This window comes from Saccopteryx leptura, chromosome 1, assembly GCF_036850995.1.
Source record: "Saccopteryx leptura isolate mSacLep1 chromosome 1, mSacLep1_pri_phased_curated, whole genome shotgun sequence".
NCBI lineage: Eukaryota > Metazoa > Chordata > Mammalia > Chiroptera > Emballonuridae > Saccopteryx > Saccopteryx leptura.
In genome coordinates this window covers 178514882-178534838 of record NC_089503.1, presented here as the reverse complement: position 1 = coordinate 178534838, position 19957 = coordinate 178514882, and the positions used below count along the sequence as shown (strand labels likewise).

At 45.8% G+C, this 19957-nt stretch overlaps 1 protein-coding gene across 5 annotated transcripts in view; it reads right to left on the bottom strand.

Moving 5' to 3' along the window:
* Positions 1-221: 221 nt before the first annotated feature.
* Positions 222-19957, bottom strand: part of SMYD3 (SET and MYND domain containing 3) — a 740343-nt gene continuing 720607 nt past the window's right edge. For all 5 annotated transcript variants that reach the window (XM_066381715.1, XM_066381725.1, XM_066381734.1 and 2 more), the window contains 2 exons: positions 11749-11857; positions 222-670 (listed from right to left, as the gene is read on the bottom strand). In XM_066381715.1, coding sequence (XP_066237812.1) covers positions 569-670; positions 11749-11857 — 211 coding nt within the window. In that variant the 3' untranslated portion in view covers positions 222-568. The remainder of the gene's footprint in view (positions 671-11748; positions 11858-19957) is intronic.

Genomic DNA, 19957 nt, shown 5'->3' with positions numbered 1-19957 from the left:
AAACTGGTCCGTGGCCCAAACAAGGTTGGGGACCACTGTGCTAAGACTTCCTATATCCTTTTCTAATAACAGCTATAATTACTTCTTTCTAGGATTCAGGATAAAACTTCTTGTGTTGGAGATGTATCTGGAAACAGACACCCGTTAACACAAATCATACAAACAACATCTGAAAATTCTGCTTCTTGCTCGAATGGAGAAAGACTAAAAGGAAGCAAATGTGCAAACACTGATTTTTATTCAATTATCCCTACATATATATCCAAGGAGAATGTTAATACTTATTCTGTCACGCTTTTAATAGGATTTTCTATCTTTAATGTTAAGATCTTAAATGTTACAATTACCAGTGAGGAAGCAAAGAAAACAATTAACAGGTGGCACTCAATTTTTTTATATTTATTATAATCATGCTTCTCTACAACTAATGATTCCTGTGGTTTACAAATTGCACATCTGCCTTATTTACCTACATAAAAAAGAAAAGCATTTGCAGGAGGGGAGGGGCACATGGCAAACAGAGTATCGAGTGTGCGACCCCAATACTGGGGGCCCCGCTTGGGCCCCCCTAGGATGCTCTTATGTTGGCATCACATTCTTCCAAGAGCAGAATCAAGTCTTCAATGAGTCTGTGCTCTCTGCCGTGTGTCACTCTCATAATGTCAAAGGCCTAAAGGGAAAAGAAGGCAGATTAGATCCCAAAGCATGTGGGCCCCGGCCCACTCCTCATCTTATCCCCTGATACTAGGGCTGGGAGTACCCTGTAGGTCTACAGTGTGAGCAGCCCAGGGTTCTCGAGCCAGAATATGCAGCAACCAGGGCGATACTGTAATGTGGTACTCGGAAAGCGAACTCACTCATGGAGTCACGCTGGGGTCTGCCATCCAACAACGATCTTCTGGGATTTTTAGTGCATAGGTCTGGAGAGCAGTCACAGAGGCTTAGGAAAAGTTAATAAAATGATCAGGTAGTACTGAAAATGAAATATCGTGCTCCTACCAGCTTAAAATAAATTTTCATTTGTGCATGCAGTGTTGAACCCTCATCTATGCGCATTGTGATATACATATAATTTTTTTGTATTCTTTTTATGTCATATGATACGTAGCATTGGTATTTGAACAACTCCTTCCTTTACTCTCTATGTTCAGTCCACCACTAAATCTTGTCAGTTGTACCTGCAAAATGTTTCTGAAATCTGGATGGGCTTGTAACCACTTTAAAAATAAAGTACAATGGAAGTAATGCTAAGGAATTCCCAGGCTAGGTAAAAAAGGTCACATAGCCTCTGCCTGGAACCATGAGCCTCCATGCTGTGAGGAAGCCCAAGCTGCATGGGCAGGCCAGGTGTAGGAGCTCTGACAGTCGGAGCTGAGCAAAACTGTCAAGTCAGCCTAGTCTAGCCCCATAAATGTGCACAAAGAAGACTCCAGATGATTCCAGCCACTAGTCAGAAGACAGCCAAGATTCCGGTGTGCCCAGCTGCAACCTCAGATGTTGTGGGAAAGAGGTAAGCCATTCCTCTTGTGATCTTTTCAAATTCCAGACCCAAGTACCCCAAATACTCTGTGAGCATAAATGGTGGTGGTTGTCCTTTACTAAGTTTTGGGATGGTTTGTTATAAAGCAATAAAGAACCAGAACACCCTCAAGACTGCTTTTGTAATAAGTAAACTAGAGACAGACAGTATCATCCTGCACTGCTCAAATGGGGGGTGGAAAGAAAGTGAGGAGCATCAGGTCCATTATGTTCCATGAGAATGTGCCCTAAGGAGACACATAAAGTTTACCTGGTGGCTATTAAGGCCCTGAAAAGTAGCTGGTGTGCAATACCATGGCCTCAGCCATGGCTATATAGAAGCATCAACTGGGGAGCTTCAAACGAGACACCAGTGCCACACCCCACCAGTGCCAAACTACCCCCTGGGGTGAGACCTGGGTTCCGGAGATTCTGATGTGCCTTCAGGGCTGAGAACAACTGATACAACAAGCTCTCAACAAACAACAGTGACTATCATTCAATGTTAATTTATAGCCAGCATAACTACCATTTTAATGGTAGTACATAATTAATTCCATCATGTTTATGATTAACTCCACCATGTTTACAGACCATCATTCACTCAGCTACTCTTAGAAATTTAGGTGACTTCCAATTTTCACTATGATATGATTGATGTAGATCTTCCAGCACATGACTTTTTGCCTGTGCTCAGTATCTGCTGAGGACACATCCCTAGAATTCCAATTCTGAGTGTGAACATTTTCTAAAGCCATAGACTTTCAAACTGGGAAGCACCCTGGCAGTCATGTGGTCAGACGGCCTCATTCTATGGAGGGAAACCTGCAGCCAGGAGAAGTGCAGTGCTCAGGGCTGAGTGCTTCCAGCCTGTGTTCCTGGTTTCTGTTTTTGCCTCTTTAAAAGTGTTCCCTTTAGATTGGACTAAAGGAAAACAGGGAGGCAGGGGGACCTTGATTTAGCTCTGAGAGAGAGAGAAAGAGAGGAGAGAAGAGAAGGGAAAGGGAAGGGGAAGAGGAAGAGGAAGAGGGGAGGAAGGCCCACCATCTCAGGTCCTGGACTCCGCCTGGAAAAGAGCTCTGTCCACGGAACCTGTCAGCAATCCTGTAGTGATGATCAGACCCATCATCCCATGTCCCAGAGGGGACACCCATGAGGTATCTGGGACTGAGACTCTGGGTGTTGGGGATTTGTTTGCTAGTAACTTGAGTGTGTTTGCCCTGTGGGTAGACAGTGTCTGTGAGCAAAGTCCTAAGAGGGGGTATCTGGAAATGGAGAGGAGGAGTTGGGAGTAGCCCCCACTTTGCAGGCTGCAGACAGGCTGAGAGCCCTCTGGGCCGAAGATAAATCAGTGTGAGGCCATTGGGTAGCAAATGTCTTACTAGTCACTCTCCCCCCATCCCTCCCTGGGGCACCACCCAGGGTCCTCCATGGCCTGGACAGCTGAGGTCTGAGAGCTCCACTGTACAGAGGTCAGAGATTCCTTCATGGGAAAGGCTCCCACTTGAAAGCTGTTCTCTTTCCTTCTACTCAACAAGAGGGCAGGACCTGTGATCTGGCAAAGGAAGACGAACAGGCCACGGCACTGCCTGAAAGCTCTTTGCAGGAGGAGCAAGAGCTGTCCGTCCACCTGCCCCGCAGACAGGGAGACCAGAGAAAGGCCAGGCCTGACCTGCCAGGGCTCCTTCTCTCCTGGATGCCTCTGCGGGGAGGCCTGGCTTGTTTCCCAGGACAAGTCCCAGACCAGCAGCTTATTGCCTTGCAGGTTATACTTGTGCAGGTTCCTCACCTCGAGAATGATCTGGGCTTCTCTGTGACGTGACTCAGGCTTAATGACCATCATCTTCGTATCACTCTGACAACATAAGCCTGATCTGCATGTTTTCAAACATGACAAGGTCCCACCTTCCTTCCAGTCATAAGTTGCACTCTCTCCCGAGAGTTAACATTAACTGTGGCTGAGCCAGAGTCTTCGTGGTCATTAAAGGAATAGATCCACTCATCCCAGAGCAGGACAAGAGGCCTCCAGTCCTGCAGCCATGCTGGGACTGCAGTGCCACAGCCGGCGGGGGGTGGGTGGGGGACAGCTGCCTGCCCTCCAGGCCCCACGTCCACACCTCCCAGCCCACTTCCTCGTGAAGGGCCATGAAGACCACTGGGCCCAACGTCCTCATGTTTGCCCTGAGAGGTCGACCCAAGGTGAGCACCAGCTCTCAGGACTCCACCGAGGGCTCCTTTCATAACTGCTCTGGGCAGCCTCCACCATCAAGCAGTCTGCAGGGACCCAGGACAGGGACTGGAGGGTCTCCTAGATGTGGCTTCGGAGACTCTCTGTGGGAGCCCTGGGTCTTCCTAGTACACATGCTCCTGCTGGTGTTCTGCCTTCTCTTATTGGGTGGTGAATACGGTGCCGGAAGCAAAGACGGGGCAGGGGGCAACCTGGATATTTGTATAGGGCTTGGGATACCAAGACTAGAAGATCTTATCCACAGGTGGCTGGAAGCAGGGGGAATGAGTATAGCTTGGGGGCAGAGGACTAAAAAATCCCCATCACTTGTCGGAAGGTAAAACTAAATGCAGATACAATTAACAATACTGTCATTTTCTCTGAGCGGTGGGCAGGGTATAGAAAAAGAGAGACAGAGGAAAGAAAGAAGTAGGACTTATTAAAGGGCAAAATACATCGGTGACTGTCTTCCTTATGTGCATGAATGACAGATTAGGCTGAGTATACGGTAAGCTGGAACTCAGACCTGCTGATGGAGGAAATCTGTTCTTGGCCAGGGCATCACTTGCACGGCAGTTCTCAGTGATGTGAAAACCCTAAGTGGCCGTAGGCCCAGGCTGGCTCTCCTTAAAGGCTACTTCCACCCCCCACCCCCTACCAAATAAAGAGATTCACAATAAATCTCTGAAAACCAGCGCACTGTTCCCTGTAGCTCTGTCTCCCTTCTCTCAGCCCATCCCGGCTGCTGCACATGCGCACGTCAGAGAGGATAATTTTGGTTTAATTTCCTGCAGCAGTATGTAAATTAGATTAAGCAAATATAAAACTAGGGCCAGCTTGGGCTGGAAAAAGCTTATCTCTTTCCATTAAATTTTATTTTTTTTAATGGTAGCATTTAAAAAGAGCCTGCACATAATCATCCACAGAAGACTCACTGGAAGCCTCTGAGGGGGCCGCTGTACCCGTGTACTGACTCTAAATGTCACACGAGAAATGGCAGCACGAACTGCCTGCCATGGGACAGGCAGGGTTCACTCAGGAATAAAGTCAGGGCCTGACCTGTGGTGGCGCAGTGGATAAAGCGTCAACCTGGAAATGCTGAAGTTGCCGGTTCAAAATCCTGGGCTTGCCTGGTCAAGGCACATATGGGAGTTGATGCTTCTTGCTCCTCCCCCTTCTCTCTCTCTCTCTCTCTCTCTCCCTCCTCTCTCTATAATGAATAGATAAAAATCTTAAAAAAAAAAAAAGTCGCTCCCAGCATGGATTTTAATCTCATCATAGCTCTCTTTTTTTTAAAGTAATTTTAGAATTATGGTTATATATTATAAGTAAAATGAATTAAATCAAATTATGATTGAAACTTGCAAGCAATATAGCTTTCTTATTAATTTTTAATAAAAATATATTAAGCTTATCAAGGATCTCATATGCTCTCCACCATGAGCCTGAGGGAATGCAATAAATGGCTTCCTCAAGCACGATTTAAATATGGACATAAAATCAGGGGGAAAAGAAATAAATGCATGAGAAGACCCTCGGATCAGATCACAGGAGGGAAAAATGGAAGCAGGCTTTCTCATTCTGCCCATCTCAGGATGAAAGGGGAGTGGAGGAGCCACGGGGTGGGGGGCTGGGGTGTCCCAAAAGAAATGTCAGAAGCCAGACACACACATAGACCCACAACAGCTGCAGAGCCACAGCAAGCCTGTTACAATGGGCAGCAGAAACCCTAGAGCCTTCGATGGCCCATCTGAGGGCAGCAGCACCCCTGCTGGCCCCATGCTGCTCTCCACCTTGAATAACTCAGGGTAGGACCTGCTGGAAGAACCTGACCTCCTGGAAGGCAAAATGGCCTTATTCATGACACATTGTCTGAGCAGCTAATAATATAGTGCACAAGACTTGGCCTTACCAGGAAGAGCTCTGAGACAGCCAGAGGACAGTTACAGCAGGACCATGTGTGACAAAGAGAAATGTAAAGAGCTGGGCTGTCCAGAGGTGGGAGAGGGACCAGAGCAGCCCAGGGGACCTCAGAAGGGGTTAAGGACATGGTGAGCTCAGGTATGTGCCTTCTTCCCATGGGAGTGGCTATTCCAGTAAAAGAGTTGCCATTGAGTCACCACGTTTACCTCTTCAATAGATCCAGTGAACATTTACTGAGCACCTGAGGGGCCCTGAAGAAGTAGTGTTTTCTCCCTGAGTCTCATTTTCCTCAACTGAATGAGGCGTTGGACTTGATAAATTCTAGGGGCCAACCAAGTCCCAGACACAGAGCTGGGAGGTGTCCATCTGGTTTTGTTTCTAAATATTATATTACTGATTTCTAACTTAGTTTGACTGTGTTCAGAATATTTACTTTGTATGACTTGAATCCTTTTACATTTATTGAGACTTGTCTTATGACCCAGAATATGGTCTACCTTGGTCTAAGTTCTGCGGGTACTTGGAAAGAACGTACATGCTGCTATTGTTGGATGTCCATTAGGTCCTGTCGGTTGATGGTGTTGTTAAATCCTTCTACAGTCCTGATTTTCTGTCTAGTTGTTCTGTTGATTGCTGACTGAGAGGTGCTGCTGTCCCAGCTACAGTTGTATCCACCAGTCTACTGTCTAATTCTCCTTTTGGTTCCACAAGCCTTTTTTTCCCCATACATTTTACAATTGGGTTGTTATGTCTTTTATCTTTTATCAGCATTCTACAGTTCTTTCATCCCCTTGGTTAAGTTAGTTCTGTGTATTTTATCCTGTTAGATGCTATTGTAAACAGAACTGTTTCATTTCCTTTTTTGATTGTTCATGGCCAGTATATAGAAATGCAACTGACTTTTGCACATTAATTTTATATTCTGCTACTTTGCTGGATTTGTTTAGTAGTTTTAACAGGTTTTTGTTTGTTTGTTTTTTGGTGTATATGGTATCTTCAGGGGTTTCTACATGACATCTGTGAACAAAGATAATTTTATTTCTTACTTTCCAATTTGGGTGCCTCCATCATGATTTCTTCAAATACTTGTTCCTGTTTCTCTTTTTCTTCTGGGACTCCAGTGCCATGTCTTCTGTTATTGGTCCTGAGGCTCTGTTCAGTTTTTCCCCCTTTTTAGTCATTATCTACCTGTTTTTCAGATTAGGTAGCTTCCATTGTCCTATCTTCAAGTTCATTAAGCATTCTTCTGTCCTCTGTATTCTGTTGTTAAGCTCCAGTCTGTTTATTTTGGTAATTGTATTTATTGTTAAATTTTCTATTTGCTTCTTCTTCATCTCTTCTATTTCTTTGCTGAGATTTCTTATTTTTTCCATTTGTTTTGCTCATTGAAGCATTTTTATGATGGCTGCTTTAAAATCTTTGTCAGATAATTCTAACATCTTTGTTATGTTAGAATTGGCATATATTGATTTTTTTTTTCATTAAAATTGAGATCTTTCTGGTTCGTGGTATGATGAGTGATTTTCAGTTGCAACCTGAACACTCTGAGGATTTCATTGAGACTCTGAATTTTATTTAGACCTTCAGTTTTAGCTGGCTTTCTTCCTCTGACATTGTTCCAGCAGAGAAGGGCGGGGGGGCGACACCTGGTTTCTGCCAGGTGGAGGTATCTGTCTGGTTATCCACCTGGCTCCTAGTTATTGCTGGGCTCACACTTACTGGTAGCTAAATTTCTGCTTATTTCTTTTAATGTGACTTAATCACTATACTTTCATTTTACTTACCATTCTTTTACTTGTCTCCTTTCATTAGTTCAGAAATTAAAGTTCTCTATTTGGAGGTCAGTAGGGAACATTCATAAGTATCTGAGGCAGGTACTTCTGAACAACTCTTTGAAGGCATTATGGACAAGATGGCCCCTCACTTCTGCCTGCCTTCTTTTCTCCCATCTGCCCCCTAAGGTGTGATGTTACACATTGAGAAGAGAGCTTTATAAGCTCGAGGCTGTGGGCACTTAGGAGTATATGGAGAGGCCTCAGGTGGTCTCCAAAGCCCCCTTCCCTACCAAATATAAAAAATGTTGTGTTTGTATATTTTTCTCTGGCGAGTCAGTGGTTCTCATCAGATTCCCAAACAAGAACATGACTAAAAAGATTAAGAATCACTAGCAGATTAAGAAATGGTAACAACAAAATTGCATACTCTAACCCAGCCATTTGAGGGGCTTGAAATCAGGGTGCAGGCTGGAGTAACTAGACACCAGCATGGTTATGCCTTGAGAGTAGCCACCAACTGTGTAGGAATGAGAGGAACAACGTCCAGGACTGGGCCTGTGCTGCCTGTTCAGGACAATAAAGGATAAAAAAATCTTCAAAATGCTTCATCAAAATGCAATGGAAATGGAAAAAAATATTACAGTGTAACGTAAGAAAAGACATCTACATAAAAAACAGTTATTGAAAGGGAAGAAGTCTGACTTTTTCTAACCTGACTTCAGCTCATCAGGCACTGGTAACAAAGTCACTGCCTGGCCTCGAGTAAGGGAGCCAGCAGTGGGCAGGGTTCACAGAAAAGAAACAGGCTCACTGACAAGACAGCTCTGATGAGAACACCTGCCCTTGAGGTCCAGGAAGTCAAATTAGTGGCTAACAAAATTCTCCAAGAAATAAATGGAAAGAAATGAAAGTAGATTAGAGACAGGAGGAAAGCATTGTGAAGGGACCTCAGGACAGTTCTGTGGTGGCAATCACAGAATCTCAGCTGAGCCCAGGGCAGACGGACGCCTAAACCGAATCAGAGCCAGGCTAAGTGGATTCCTTCCCTGCAGCAGGCCGGGCCTAACTGAATCTGTAACTGATTTCTGATTCTGAAGCTTTTCTGATTTCTCTTCCAAACTCAGCTTTTGAAACCGTTATTTTCAAGCTATTTCACTACATTATTTCCAGAGTTTCTAAAACAAGAAAGAATATCTAGGGTTGCCAGTCTACAGAGAACACCAGTTTCAAAAGGCAAAGAATGTATCTTCCCTTTCTCCTCTCCAGGTTACCCGGGTCCTGAGAAAGTTCAGGAAGGGAGGCTTTTTGCAGAACAAAACTGATCAGCTTCTAGACTTATAGGTCACATGACTTTGTGAAGAGATGGATGTGTTCAGGCTATACCTCTACTAGCAAATGGTCACCAAAGGTCCAGAGAAGATCTAGCCCATTAACTATATACTTCTGAAAAAACAGGACCAAAGTAGGGCTTTAAAAGTCTTTTATTCGTTAAAAAAAATCCATCCATTTATTCAAGTACAGATTTGATAGAACTTGCTGCATTTGGGGCATGTGTGTCTATGTTAGGTAATACAGTACCAGACAATGCAAAAGGTATATAAGTAGGGTTACTTGAGGAACTCCCGTTCATCTTGGGAAACGGAACATACCCATGTGACCTGCTAGGGAGCAGTTATATAGAGTAGCTGTTCAAAAGGGGAAACACTGTATAAACCCAAACCACAAACAGAGCAAAAGGGACCAGGTAGTTGGGAGTGATCAGAATGAGGGTTCCTATAATAACCCTTTAGAGTCTCAAAATGCTTGGGACCAGGCAAAAACACTCTCGTAACCTCATATACTTCTCAAATCAACTCTATAGGGTAGATATTCTTATTTTTTAAATAAGAAAATTATATAATATTTAAAAGGATTAAAAGACTTGCCTCAAGCCACAAAACTAGTAAATGGTGAGACTGGAACCTGAACCTACCAACTTTTTTTTTTTTTTTTGTATTTTTCCAAAGTGAGAAGCAGGCGGATGGGGCGGCAGACTGACTCCTGCATGCGCCCGACCAGGATCCGCCCGGCATGACCACCAGGGGGCAATGCTCTGCCCATCTGGGGTTTTGCTCTCCTGCAACTGGAGCCATTCTAGCGCCTGAGGCGAAGGCCATAGAGTGAACCTACCAACTCTTAAATCTGAGTGCTCTTTGTGCTACACGACACTGTTGGGAATGCACATTTGTATTCTGGTTGATAATCAGAACCCAGCAAGAGACTCAGTGACTTTTCCAGAGCCAAACAGGAAGTGACTTAACCCCAGTTCTCATGGCAGACTTCCTGATGCTGCTCCAAGATCTTTCATTTGGCAGCTATCAGAGTCCATGTTTTGGCTTATCTTTGTTACCAGGAATAGAAGATGCTAAAACTATTACCAACGGATGCTTCTGGAGGAGATGAGGAAACCTCACAAGGATGTAAGAGAGAACGGAACTGGGCATGAGGGCTTTAAAAGGTCAATGAATGTGTCATGTGAAGAGCTGGTGATAGCTAGCACCATCTGCCCAGCCCATGTTACCCCATAATGAGTATCCAGATATCTGTTTGGGATCTTTCAGATTTGTCTTTGTAGCTGAGGGAATTAATGTTTCCTTTAAGAGTTGTGCATACAATGGCTATAATAAAACCTCACATGAGGAACATGTTGTTGTTCCTCATCTGAATATGGGTAACTTCCCATGCTATGAGACCACCCAGCCCCCTGAGACTCTGTGAGAGATTCTACTACAAAGCCCTGGTCTCTCCCTTATAGCTCTTCTGCAGACAAGGGCACTGTGGCCCCAGAGACCCCATTAAAATGTCAGGTGCTCCTTGTGAAACCCTACAGCCCAGTCTCAACATGAAAAACCAGATCCTGGACCAGATGGGTATGTGAGCTCTTCTTCTGGAAGCCATATGTAGGGTAGAGGGAGCTCTGACGGTGCAGATTCCTGGGGGGTGGTGGAGGGGGATAAGTGTCACTCTTTTTTTTTGTATTTTTTCAAAGTTAGAAGCAGGGAAGTAGACAGACTCCTGCATGCGTATGACCGGGATCTACCTGGCATGCCCACCAGGGGGCGATGCTCAGCCCATTTGTGGTATTGCTCCGTTGTGGCCAGAGCCATTCTAGTGCCTGAGGTGGAGGCCATGGAGCCATTCTCAGTGCCCGGGCCAACTTTGCTCCAATGGAGCCTTGGCTGTGGGAGGGGAAGAGAGAGACAGAGAGGAAGAGAGAGTGAAGGGTTGAGAAACAGATGGGTGCTTCTTCTGTGTGCCCTGACTGGGAATGGAACCTGGGACTTCCACACACTGGGCTGATGCTCTACCATTGAGCCAACAGGCCAGAGCCTGTAACTCTTTAACAGTACATCCCAACACTGACTCAACTCCTCCACTTCGTTTCTTGGCACTTATTGCTAGCATTGTATTGACTCCTCACTCCTCATCCCTTCCTCACTCCCTCCTTCCTCCAACAATGGACACTTTTTAAGTTCTTGGTACCTTGCATGACAGGAAGCTGGGGACCTCCTATGGAATAAGCACTCTCCTGGTAGAGTGAACAGAGTGGGAGGAGCACAGGGAGAAAACAACACTTGATCTGGTCCTTGAAGGCCAGTAGGTTCTCCCAGGCCCAGGAGTGGGCGCAGGGCGAAGTTGTTTAAGGCAGAAGCAAGAGTTTTGCAAAGACCTAAGTGTGAGCAGTTCAGGGTGTCTGGTAATGACAAGCGGCCCAGTGAGCACTGGCTGTGTGGACAGGGAGGGAGGACTGGAGGGAGGTGGAAGCTGCAACGGTGGACTGCAGACAGACGATGGTCAAGGGGCTGCCTGACAGGGCCAGTCTAGAGGAAAAGAAGAGATCCTTGGATTCCAGCCTGGATTTAATCACTTGTTCACATGTCTGTTTCCCCCACTAAACTAGTGTAAGGACACTAGGCCTGTGGATAGCGGGTAGGGAGGTATGGAGGAGGGCAACTTGTTCACTGTGAGTTCTGAGGCCAGTTTGTACCAGTGAGAGCTGATTATTAAATTTTCATGATTTTTGCAAGCTGGTTTTACAGCTACTGTTTCAAAGCAACCATGGTGGACATGTTTACAGCACATGAATAAGCAAACATCACAAATCAGTTGTTCTTAGAGCTGTCTGTTGAACGTTTATGGACACGTGTGTGTGCACATGTGTGTACATGTGCATGCAGCCGCATGTGTGTAGAGCCAACTGTTAAAAATCACGAGAAAGAGGCCTAGCCACACCAGGAAAGGGCATTTCTGGCCAAGCACACTCACCAGTCTCAGGTTCTTCATTGCCTGGGGAAACATGCCTTGGTGTAACTGCAACTTGCCAACTTTCATTACCTGCACACCTCTGACGGGGTGGCTCCCCGGGAAGAAGATCCTGCGAGAAAGCAAAGGGCAGACAGTGTCAGGGGCTCCTTCCCCCACGGGAGCATCCCAGCAGGAGGCCATGGAAGGAGGGCCCACACAGGTGGTGACTGCTACTGAGCCTTCGGGAACGCAGTGCGCTGGCGGGGCCTTTCTGATGAACACAGAGAAGAGATACAGCCTCAGACTCCACAGTCATGTTGGGAGGAGGGGAACCAGGAACTACACCCATCCTGCAAGCTCTTCCCTAATTCCGCACGTCACAGAATAGAAGAGGTGTTGTAGTGGACCAAGAATGAAAACGAAGGGCTATGTTTCAGGCCCAATATAACTTCAATTTGATTCAACAAGGATTTATCATATTAGATTCAACGGAAGAGTAGAGTTTGGCTTCTTCTGCCCCCCACATCCACTACTCTTGAGACTACTGAGTTTCCACTATATATGCAGGATTGTTCCCAGAGCCGGGGGACTATATCTGTTTTCCTCAAGGTCCAATAACCCCATTTGACACCAGACAAACATTCATATGACAGTTTAAAACTATTATAAAACAGAGCATGACACAATGACCAAATGATGCCTAACTTAGTACCGTATTTCCCCATGTATAAGATGCACCTTAATTTTGGGGCCTGAAATTTAAAAAAAATTGTATTACATAAAGTTATTGAATTCAAGTTTTATTCATCATAAAATTCATACAACTCTTCATCACTGTCAAATGCAAGTAAAAAACCTACAACCACTATATAAGATGCACCCAGTTTATAGACCCCAAATTTTTAGAAAAAAGGTGCGTCTTATACATGGAGAAATACAATAACATGGTAATGCTCAATTCAAGCTGTCAGTGAACTGAGACAATGACACAGGCATTATGAAGGCAGAGAGGTAGGTGACAGCTGGTGGGACCAGCAAAGGTTTCCGGGATGATGGGGGAAGGCTGGGCTGAGTGCAGAGGAGAGAGAGAGAGAGAGTGTGTCCCCAAAGCTTAGCACAAACAAGAGTACACCCCACATGCTGTCTGCCGGGAGGCCATGGGGTCAGCACGTAGATGTCAGTGGGACAGTCCTGAGAGTCATGACGCAGGCAAGGCTTGCCATGGACCACGTGTCCTTCTTGCTGGTTTTCTTTTACAAACTCGGACTCATGCTTTCGCGCTGCTGTGTAACAGAGGTGAAGAAGACCGACCAGGAGAGACACACGTTCACTGGCGAATGTGAACCGAACTGCAAACCATTTCCTCTCCTTGAACCTCAGCTCTCCCCCATGAAATATGATATAGAAACTTTACATTCATGCTCTCCAAAAAGTAGAAAGCACTATCTGAGAAGGAGGTATGTAAGTCAATACAAGGTTGGCCATTCTTTTAAAGAACTGGAGAGGGAGGAACGGGGGAGAGACAAAGGCAACACCTGGGGTCCGGAGCGCCCTTCTCCCCTGGTATGCCAAGAATCGCTCAGTCCACCTTGCCCCTTCGAGAATGAACACCATGACCTACTTGTGTGGAGAGGCTCTGGAGATCCCTCAACAAAAGGCGCAAGCACAGGACACAATCATCTGAAAGAAATTGCCCTGGACATTTCCTTGAAAAACACACCTGGATTTGAGGTTTCATTTTATTGCTATAAATGTGGCATAATTAAATTTAAAGGCCAAAAAGTAATTTGATACTAAATAGGCACCCGAGTAAGTGGAGACCTGTCATGTCAGTTAGCAGAGGGTTCTATGATGGCAGAGAAAGTGGGGTATAATTATGCCATGACAGGTCCCTGTCCTGGTTAGTTCAAGTTACTAAAAACCAAAGAGGAGGTTAAGAGGAAGCACCTGGGGCGGGGGGAGGGGGCTTCCACATAAATATTTACCAAGCAGTACCCCAGCAAGCGCGGCCGGGGAGCTGACTGCACCTGGGTGGTTTCTGGAGATCTCCCGGCTGACAAATGGAACAAGAAGCATGGTCACTTGCCGGAATAGCACCCCAAGGACAACTGGAGAAGCTCACTCCTGCTGGGAGATGATCCCCACCAAGGGCAGGGCTTTCACTGACTTGACCCTGTGTCACAGTGACGGAGTAAGAGGAGGGCCTGTAAGTACCTTCAATCACGCGGCTGTCCCACCCCAAGGCCAGCCTGTGAGCCTGGACCAGAGAAGCCATCAGAGTGTCTGAAGATGGCGAGTGTCTGGCAGGAGTGCGAATGAGAAGGAGAAGGGAAGGTGTGCCGACCGGATGACAGGTGTGCCCAGTGCTGTAAGGAACTCAGAGCAGCCAAGGTGAGCCCCTGCCGTTCGTTAGCATATAGTCTAGGACACCTAGACTCTAGCTGCAGGTACAAGGCAGGTTGAATCATGACACAGTGAGAGTGACACAGAGAGCTGCCAGACCACGACTCTGACAGCAGGTGCTCCAGTGCAGTGAGGAGCACAGGGACAGCACAGAGGCCGGGCTGGTTCAGACTGCAGGACTAGGGGCTTCATGGACAAGTGTGTAGGGTGTGGAAGGGATGGTTAGCTCTCGTGGTATACAGGAGGCTGACCTGGTGGAAAAGGGGGAGAGCAGAGAGAAGGAGAGGAGGAGAGTAGAGAGGAGGAGAGAAGGAGTGCAGAAAGAAGGAGAGGAGGAGAGCAGAGAGGAGGAGAGGAGAGAGAAGAGAGGGGATAGGAGAGGAGGAGAGGAGAGAAAAGAAGAGGAGAGAGGAGGAGAGGAGAGAAAAGAAGAGAGAGGAGAGACGAGAGGAGGAGAGAAGGAGAGGAGAGAGGAGAGTGGAGAGGAAAAGAGAAGGAGAGGAGAGAGGAGGAGAGGAGGAGAGGAGGAGAGGAGGAGAGGAGAGGAGGAGAGGAGAGAGGAGGGGAGGAGGAGAGGAGAGAGGAGGAGAGAGAAGAGAGGAGGAGAGGAGGACAGGAGAGGAGAAGAGAAGAGGAGAGAGGAGAAAGGAGGAGAGGAGAGAGGAGAGAGGAGAGAGGAGGAGAGGAGAGGAGGAGAGGAGAGAGGAGGAGAGGAGAGAGGAGGAGAGAAGAGGGGAGAGGAGGAGAGGAGGAGAGAGGAGAAAGGAGAGAGGAGAGAGGAGGAGAGGAGAGAGGAGGGGAGGAGAGAGGAGAGGAGGAAAGAGGAGAGAGGAGAAAGGAGAGAGGAGAGAGGAGGAGAGGAGAGAGGAGGGGAGGAGAGAGGAGAGGAGGAAAGAGGAGAGAGGAGAGAGGAGGAGAGGAGGAGAGGAGAGGAGGAGAGGAGAAGAGAAGAGGAGGAGAGAGGAGAGGAGGAGAGGAGAGGAGGAGAGAAGAGGAGCAGAGAGGAGAGGAGGAGAGGAGAGAGGAGAGGAGGAGAGAAGAGGAGGAGAGAGGAGAGGAGAGAGGAGAGGAGAGGAGGAGAGGAGGAGAGGAGATGAGGAGAGGAGGAGAGGAGGAGAGAAGGAGAGGAGGAGAGGAGAGAGGAGGAGAAGAGGAGAGGAGGAGAGGAGGAGAGGAGAGAGGAGAGGAGAGGAAGAGAGAGGAGAGAGGAGAGGAGGAGAGGAGGAGAGGAGAGGAGGAGAGGAGAGAGGAGAGGAGAGAGGAGAGGAGAGGAAGAGAGGGGAGAGAGGAGAGGAGGAGAGGAGGAGAGGAGAGGAGGAGAGGAGAGGAGAGAGGAGAGAGGAGAGGAGGAGAGGAGAGGAGGAGAGGAGGAGAGGAGAGAGGAGGAGAGGAGAGAGGAGAGGAGAGGAGGAGAGGAGGAGAGGAGAGGAGAGGAGAGAGAAGAGGAGAGGAGAGAGGAGGAGAGGAGAGAGGAGAGGAGAGGAGAGAGGAGAGGAGAGGAGGAGAGGAGGAGAGGAGAGAGGAGGAGAGGAGAGAGGAGAGGAGAGAGGAGAGGAGAGGAGGAGAGAGGAGAGGAGAGGAGGAGAGAGGAGAGAGGAGAGGAGAGAGGAGAGGAGAGAGGAGAGAGGAGAGGAGGAGAGGAGGAGAGAGGAGAGAAGAGAGGAGGAGAGGAGGAGAGAGGAGAGAGGAGAGGAGAGAGGAGAGGAGAGAGGAGAGGAGGAGAGGAGGAGAGAGGAGAGAAGAGAGGAGGAGAGGAGGAGAGAGGAGAGAGGAGAGGAGAGAGGAGAGGAGGAGAGGAGAGAGGAGAGGAGAGAGGAGGAGAGGAGAGGAGGAGAGGAGGAGAGGAGAGAGGAGGAGAGGAGAGAGAAGAGAGGAGAGGAGAGGAGGAGAGGAGAGGAGGAGAGGAGGAGAGGAGAGAGGAGAGGAGGACAGGAGGAGAGAGGAGAGAGGAGAGAGGAGAGGAGGAGAGGAGGAGAGGAGAGAGGAGAGGAGGACAGGAGGAGAGAAGTAGAGGAGGAGAAGAGGAGAGGAGAGAGAAGGAGAGGAGAAGAGAAGAGGAGGAGAGAGTAGAGAGGAGAGGAGAGGAGAGGAGAGGAGAGGAGAGGAGAGAGGAGAGGAGAGGAGAGGAGAGGAGGAGAGGAGGAGAGGAGGAGAGGAGGAGAGGAGGAGAGGAGGAGAGGAGGAGAGGAGGAGAGAGGAGAGAGGAGAGGAGAGGAGAGGAGGAGAAAGGAGAGGAGGAGAGAGGAGAGGAGAGAGAAGAAGAGAGAGAAGAAGAGAGGAGAGGAGGAGGGCCTGAGGCCAGGCTGTGAGGAGACAGAAATGTGAAGCTAGGAAGTATGAACTTCGGCTTCTAGGCGGCGGCCACCACTGCAGGGAACTGAGAGAATTTTATCAGAATAGAAAGCACAGGAAATTTGAAAAGAGACCCTAGGGCAGATAGATTTAGGGAGGATGGTGGTAATGAGAACAACAACAAAACAAAACAAAACAAGGATCTGACGCCAATAATGTCATACAACTGATTCCACAGGTCCTTGAGGCCTGCTGGGGCCGCAGAGTCAGTGCTGATTCCCAGATTCCAGAACATACCACTGTCACAGAAAACATGAGCAACAATGTAACACCAAAGTCACTGGACAAGGTGAGCTCCTTGTTTGGGTGTTACAGATTTTCTTTTCACAGGCACAGTGCTAGTTAGTGGTCACATGCTCCAGAATGTTGGGCCTGCAGTGGAGAACTGGCCTTCCATGCTTCTGTAAGTGCACAGGAGAGAATGTGTTTAAACAAGCAGAGAAGGGCAGCAGCACACTAGTTTTAACTCAGACCCATAAGCACCAGGATCCTGCTGCCGTATTTTACAAGGAAGCTTGGAGTCAGGGAACTGGAATGTCTCAAGTTAAAAGGATGCAGAGTTCTGGCTGGGTAGCTCAGTTGGTTAGAGCATCACCCCAATATACCAAGGCTGTAGGTTCTATCCCCAGTCAGGGTGCATATAAGAATGAACCATTGAATGCATAAGTAAATGGAAAAACAAATTAATGTTTCTTTCTAAAATATCAATCAATCAATTAATAAAAGGATGCAAAGAAGAAAATACCTAATGGCAGGACTCATGCTTTCGGTTTTGCTGAAGTTTTTCTACACGATGTAAGATCAATCACATTGCCTCATTACAGAGTAGTCTTGGCTTTTATTGGGTAAGAAAACCATTTATTGTTCAGGATTATTGTTTTTAGAACTGATATAAAAAATCACTAAATTTAAAAGGAGAGCTTAACTTGCCTATATATGTTGTATTTCAGAGCAGACAAATGGCTCAGTGTATGAATTTTAAATGATATATATGAAATGGCAATTGAATTGGAAAAATAATTTTGTAATTTCTAAAGACATAATTGATTTAGGAAAAAGGTATCAACAGATAAAACCTGTAGATCAAAGAATGATGGAGAATTTCACAATAGATAGATTAGGTTGTTACCATCTGAATCCAGTGATTAATCTTAGCATTAGTAAAGTAGAACAACCAGACATTACATGCTATCTAATATTATGCAATAGGAATTATTTTGCTCTACCTAAAAAACATCCTTGAGATGAAGGAGGAGTAGGAGGGAAGGGGGGTGTGGGGGGCAAGGGAAAGATAGTGAGGAGAGAGGGAAATAGAATTTAAGCCCATGAAGTTAAATTCCATTTCATAAAAACAACAAACGATAGAGAACAAATAAAAGCAACCAGCTAAATCCGAGGTATGGGAAATTCAGCAGGACCTTAACCTAGGATCTTCAACAGGTCAATAATGTGAAAAGAAAAAGATAGCAGTGGAGAACTTTCTAGATCAAGAGATATAACAGGCACAACAACTAAATGTGACATGTAGACCTTGTTCATCTTAATTCAAACAAAATAACTCTAAAAAGATATTTCTGAGACAACCTAGGAAATCTGTACATGAAATGGCCTTGTCAATACATAAGAAAATCTCCACATTGTTGTCAAAGATACAAACAGAAAATTAAAAAGTATATAAAAAAATAACCAATGAAAATTCTAGAACTGAAAAACAGAAATCTGAAATGAAGAACTCAACAGTCTAACATCAGATTTGTCACAGCCAAGGAAAAAATTAGTGAACTGGAAGGCAGATCAAAGGAATTATCAATTGTAAAACATGACGAGACAATGAAATGGAAACTAGAGAGACATGGGTCTCACACATAGTGACTGGAATCTCAAATGAGAAGGGAGAGATTGGGACAGAAGCAATATATAAAGCCATCATGACTGAAAATTTTCAAAAGTAATGAAAGACAGCAAGTAACAGATTCATAAATGCTAAGAACTGCAAAAAGAATAAGATAATTGAATGAAGGAAGAAGGAGCAGAGAAGTTAGAAGATAAGGTTGTAAAGTCTTGATAATTATTGAATTGGATGCTGGCTATCTAAAAGGTTTATTATATTATTCTCCCTATTTCTGTATATGTTTGAAATTTTTCATAATAAAAATATAGGAGACTGGTTTTCACATTTTTTTCACCCTCAGAAATGACTGATTCTGGTAGATAACTGCCTCAAGTTTTACAAGATTTTGGAATTTTACTGAATTCTAGACATCACAGAGAAATAAAATGACACACACAACGAGCAGCATGCAGCAGCCTTCTCCTACTCTCTTAGGCCGTCAGAGACACATGGACTTGACAGCTACAATGACTACAGACTCAGCAGAAGCTCATACTCAACCTTAAGAGGCTCTGCTTTAAGTCTTAATTCAGGTGTAGAAACTTTGTATCACAAGATAGGTAACTGAGACAAAAGCAGCATGAAAAAAGGCAGAGTCATCTGATGTTCCTTCAAGTCTATTTAAGTTACACCACCTGTTGTTTTTTTTTTAGATTTTATTTATTCATTTTTAGATAGAGAGGAGAGAGAGAGAGACAGAGAAAGAGAAAGGGGGAGGAGCAGGAAGCATCAACTCCCATATGTGCCTTGACCGGGCAAGACAAGGGTTTCGAACCAGTGACCTCAGCATTCCAGGTTGATGCTTTTATCCACTGCGCCACCACAGGTCAGGCAGTTATACCACCTGTTATATGAAGTTATTTATCTCTTTATGGTAGGGTAGACTTATTAGTGATATGATACATTTGTTGTTGTCCTTTGGTAAAAAAGAGGGAGAAGATACTAATATGGGGAAATAAAACCAAAGAAAGACAAGACAGACCATATGCCTCAGAAGCCACTTCAGAACAAGAACTATTTTTTTTTTTAATAAATTTTTATTAATGGTAATGGGATGACATTAATAAATCAGGGTACATATATTCAAAGAAAACATGTCTAGGTTACCTTGTCATTAAATTATGTTGCATACCCCTCGCCCAAAGTCAGATTGTCCTTCGCCACCCTCTATCTAGTTCTCTGTGCCCCTCCCCCTCCCCCTAACTCTCCCCCTGTCCTCCCTCCCCCCACCCCTGGTAACCACCACACACTTGTCCATGTCTCTTAGTCTCATTTTTATGTTCCACCAATGTATGGAATCATGTAGTTCTTGTTTTTTTCTGATTTACTTATTTCACTCCTTATAATGTTATCAAGATCCCACCATTTTGCTGTAAATGATCTGATGTCATCATTTCTTATGGCTGAGTAGTATTCCATAGTGTATATGTGCCACATCTTCTTTATCCAGTCTTCTATTGAAGGGCTTTTTGGTTGTTTCCATGTCTTGGCCACTGTGAACAGTGCTGCAATGAACATGGGGCTACATGTGTCTTCATGTATCAATGTTTCTGAGGTTTTGGGGTATATACCCAGTAGAGGGAT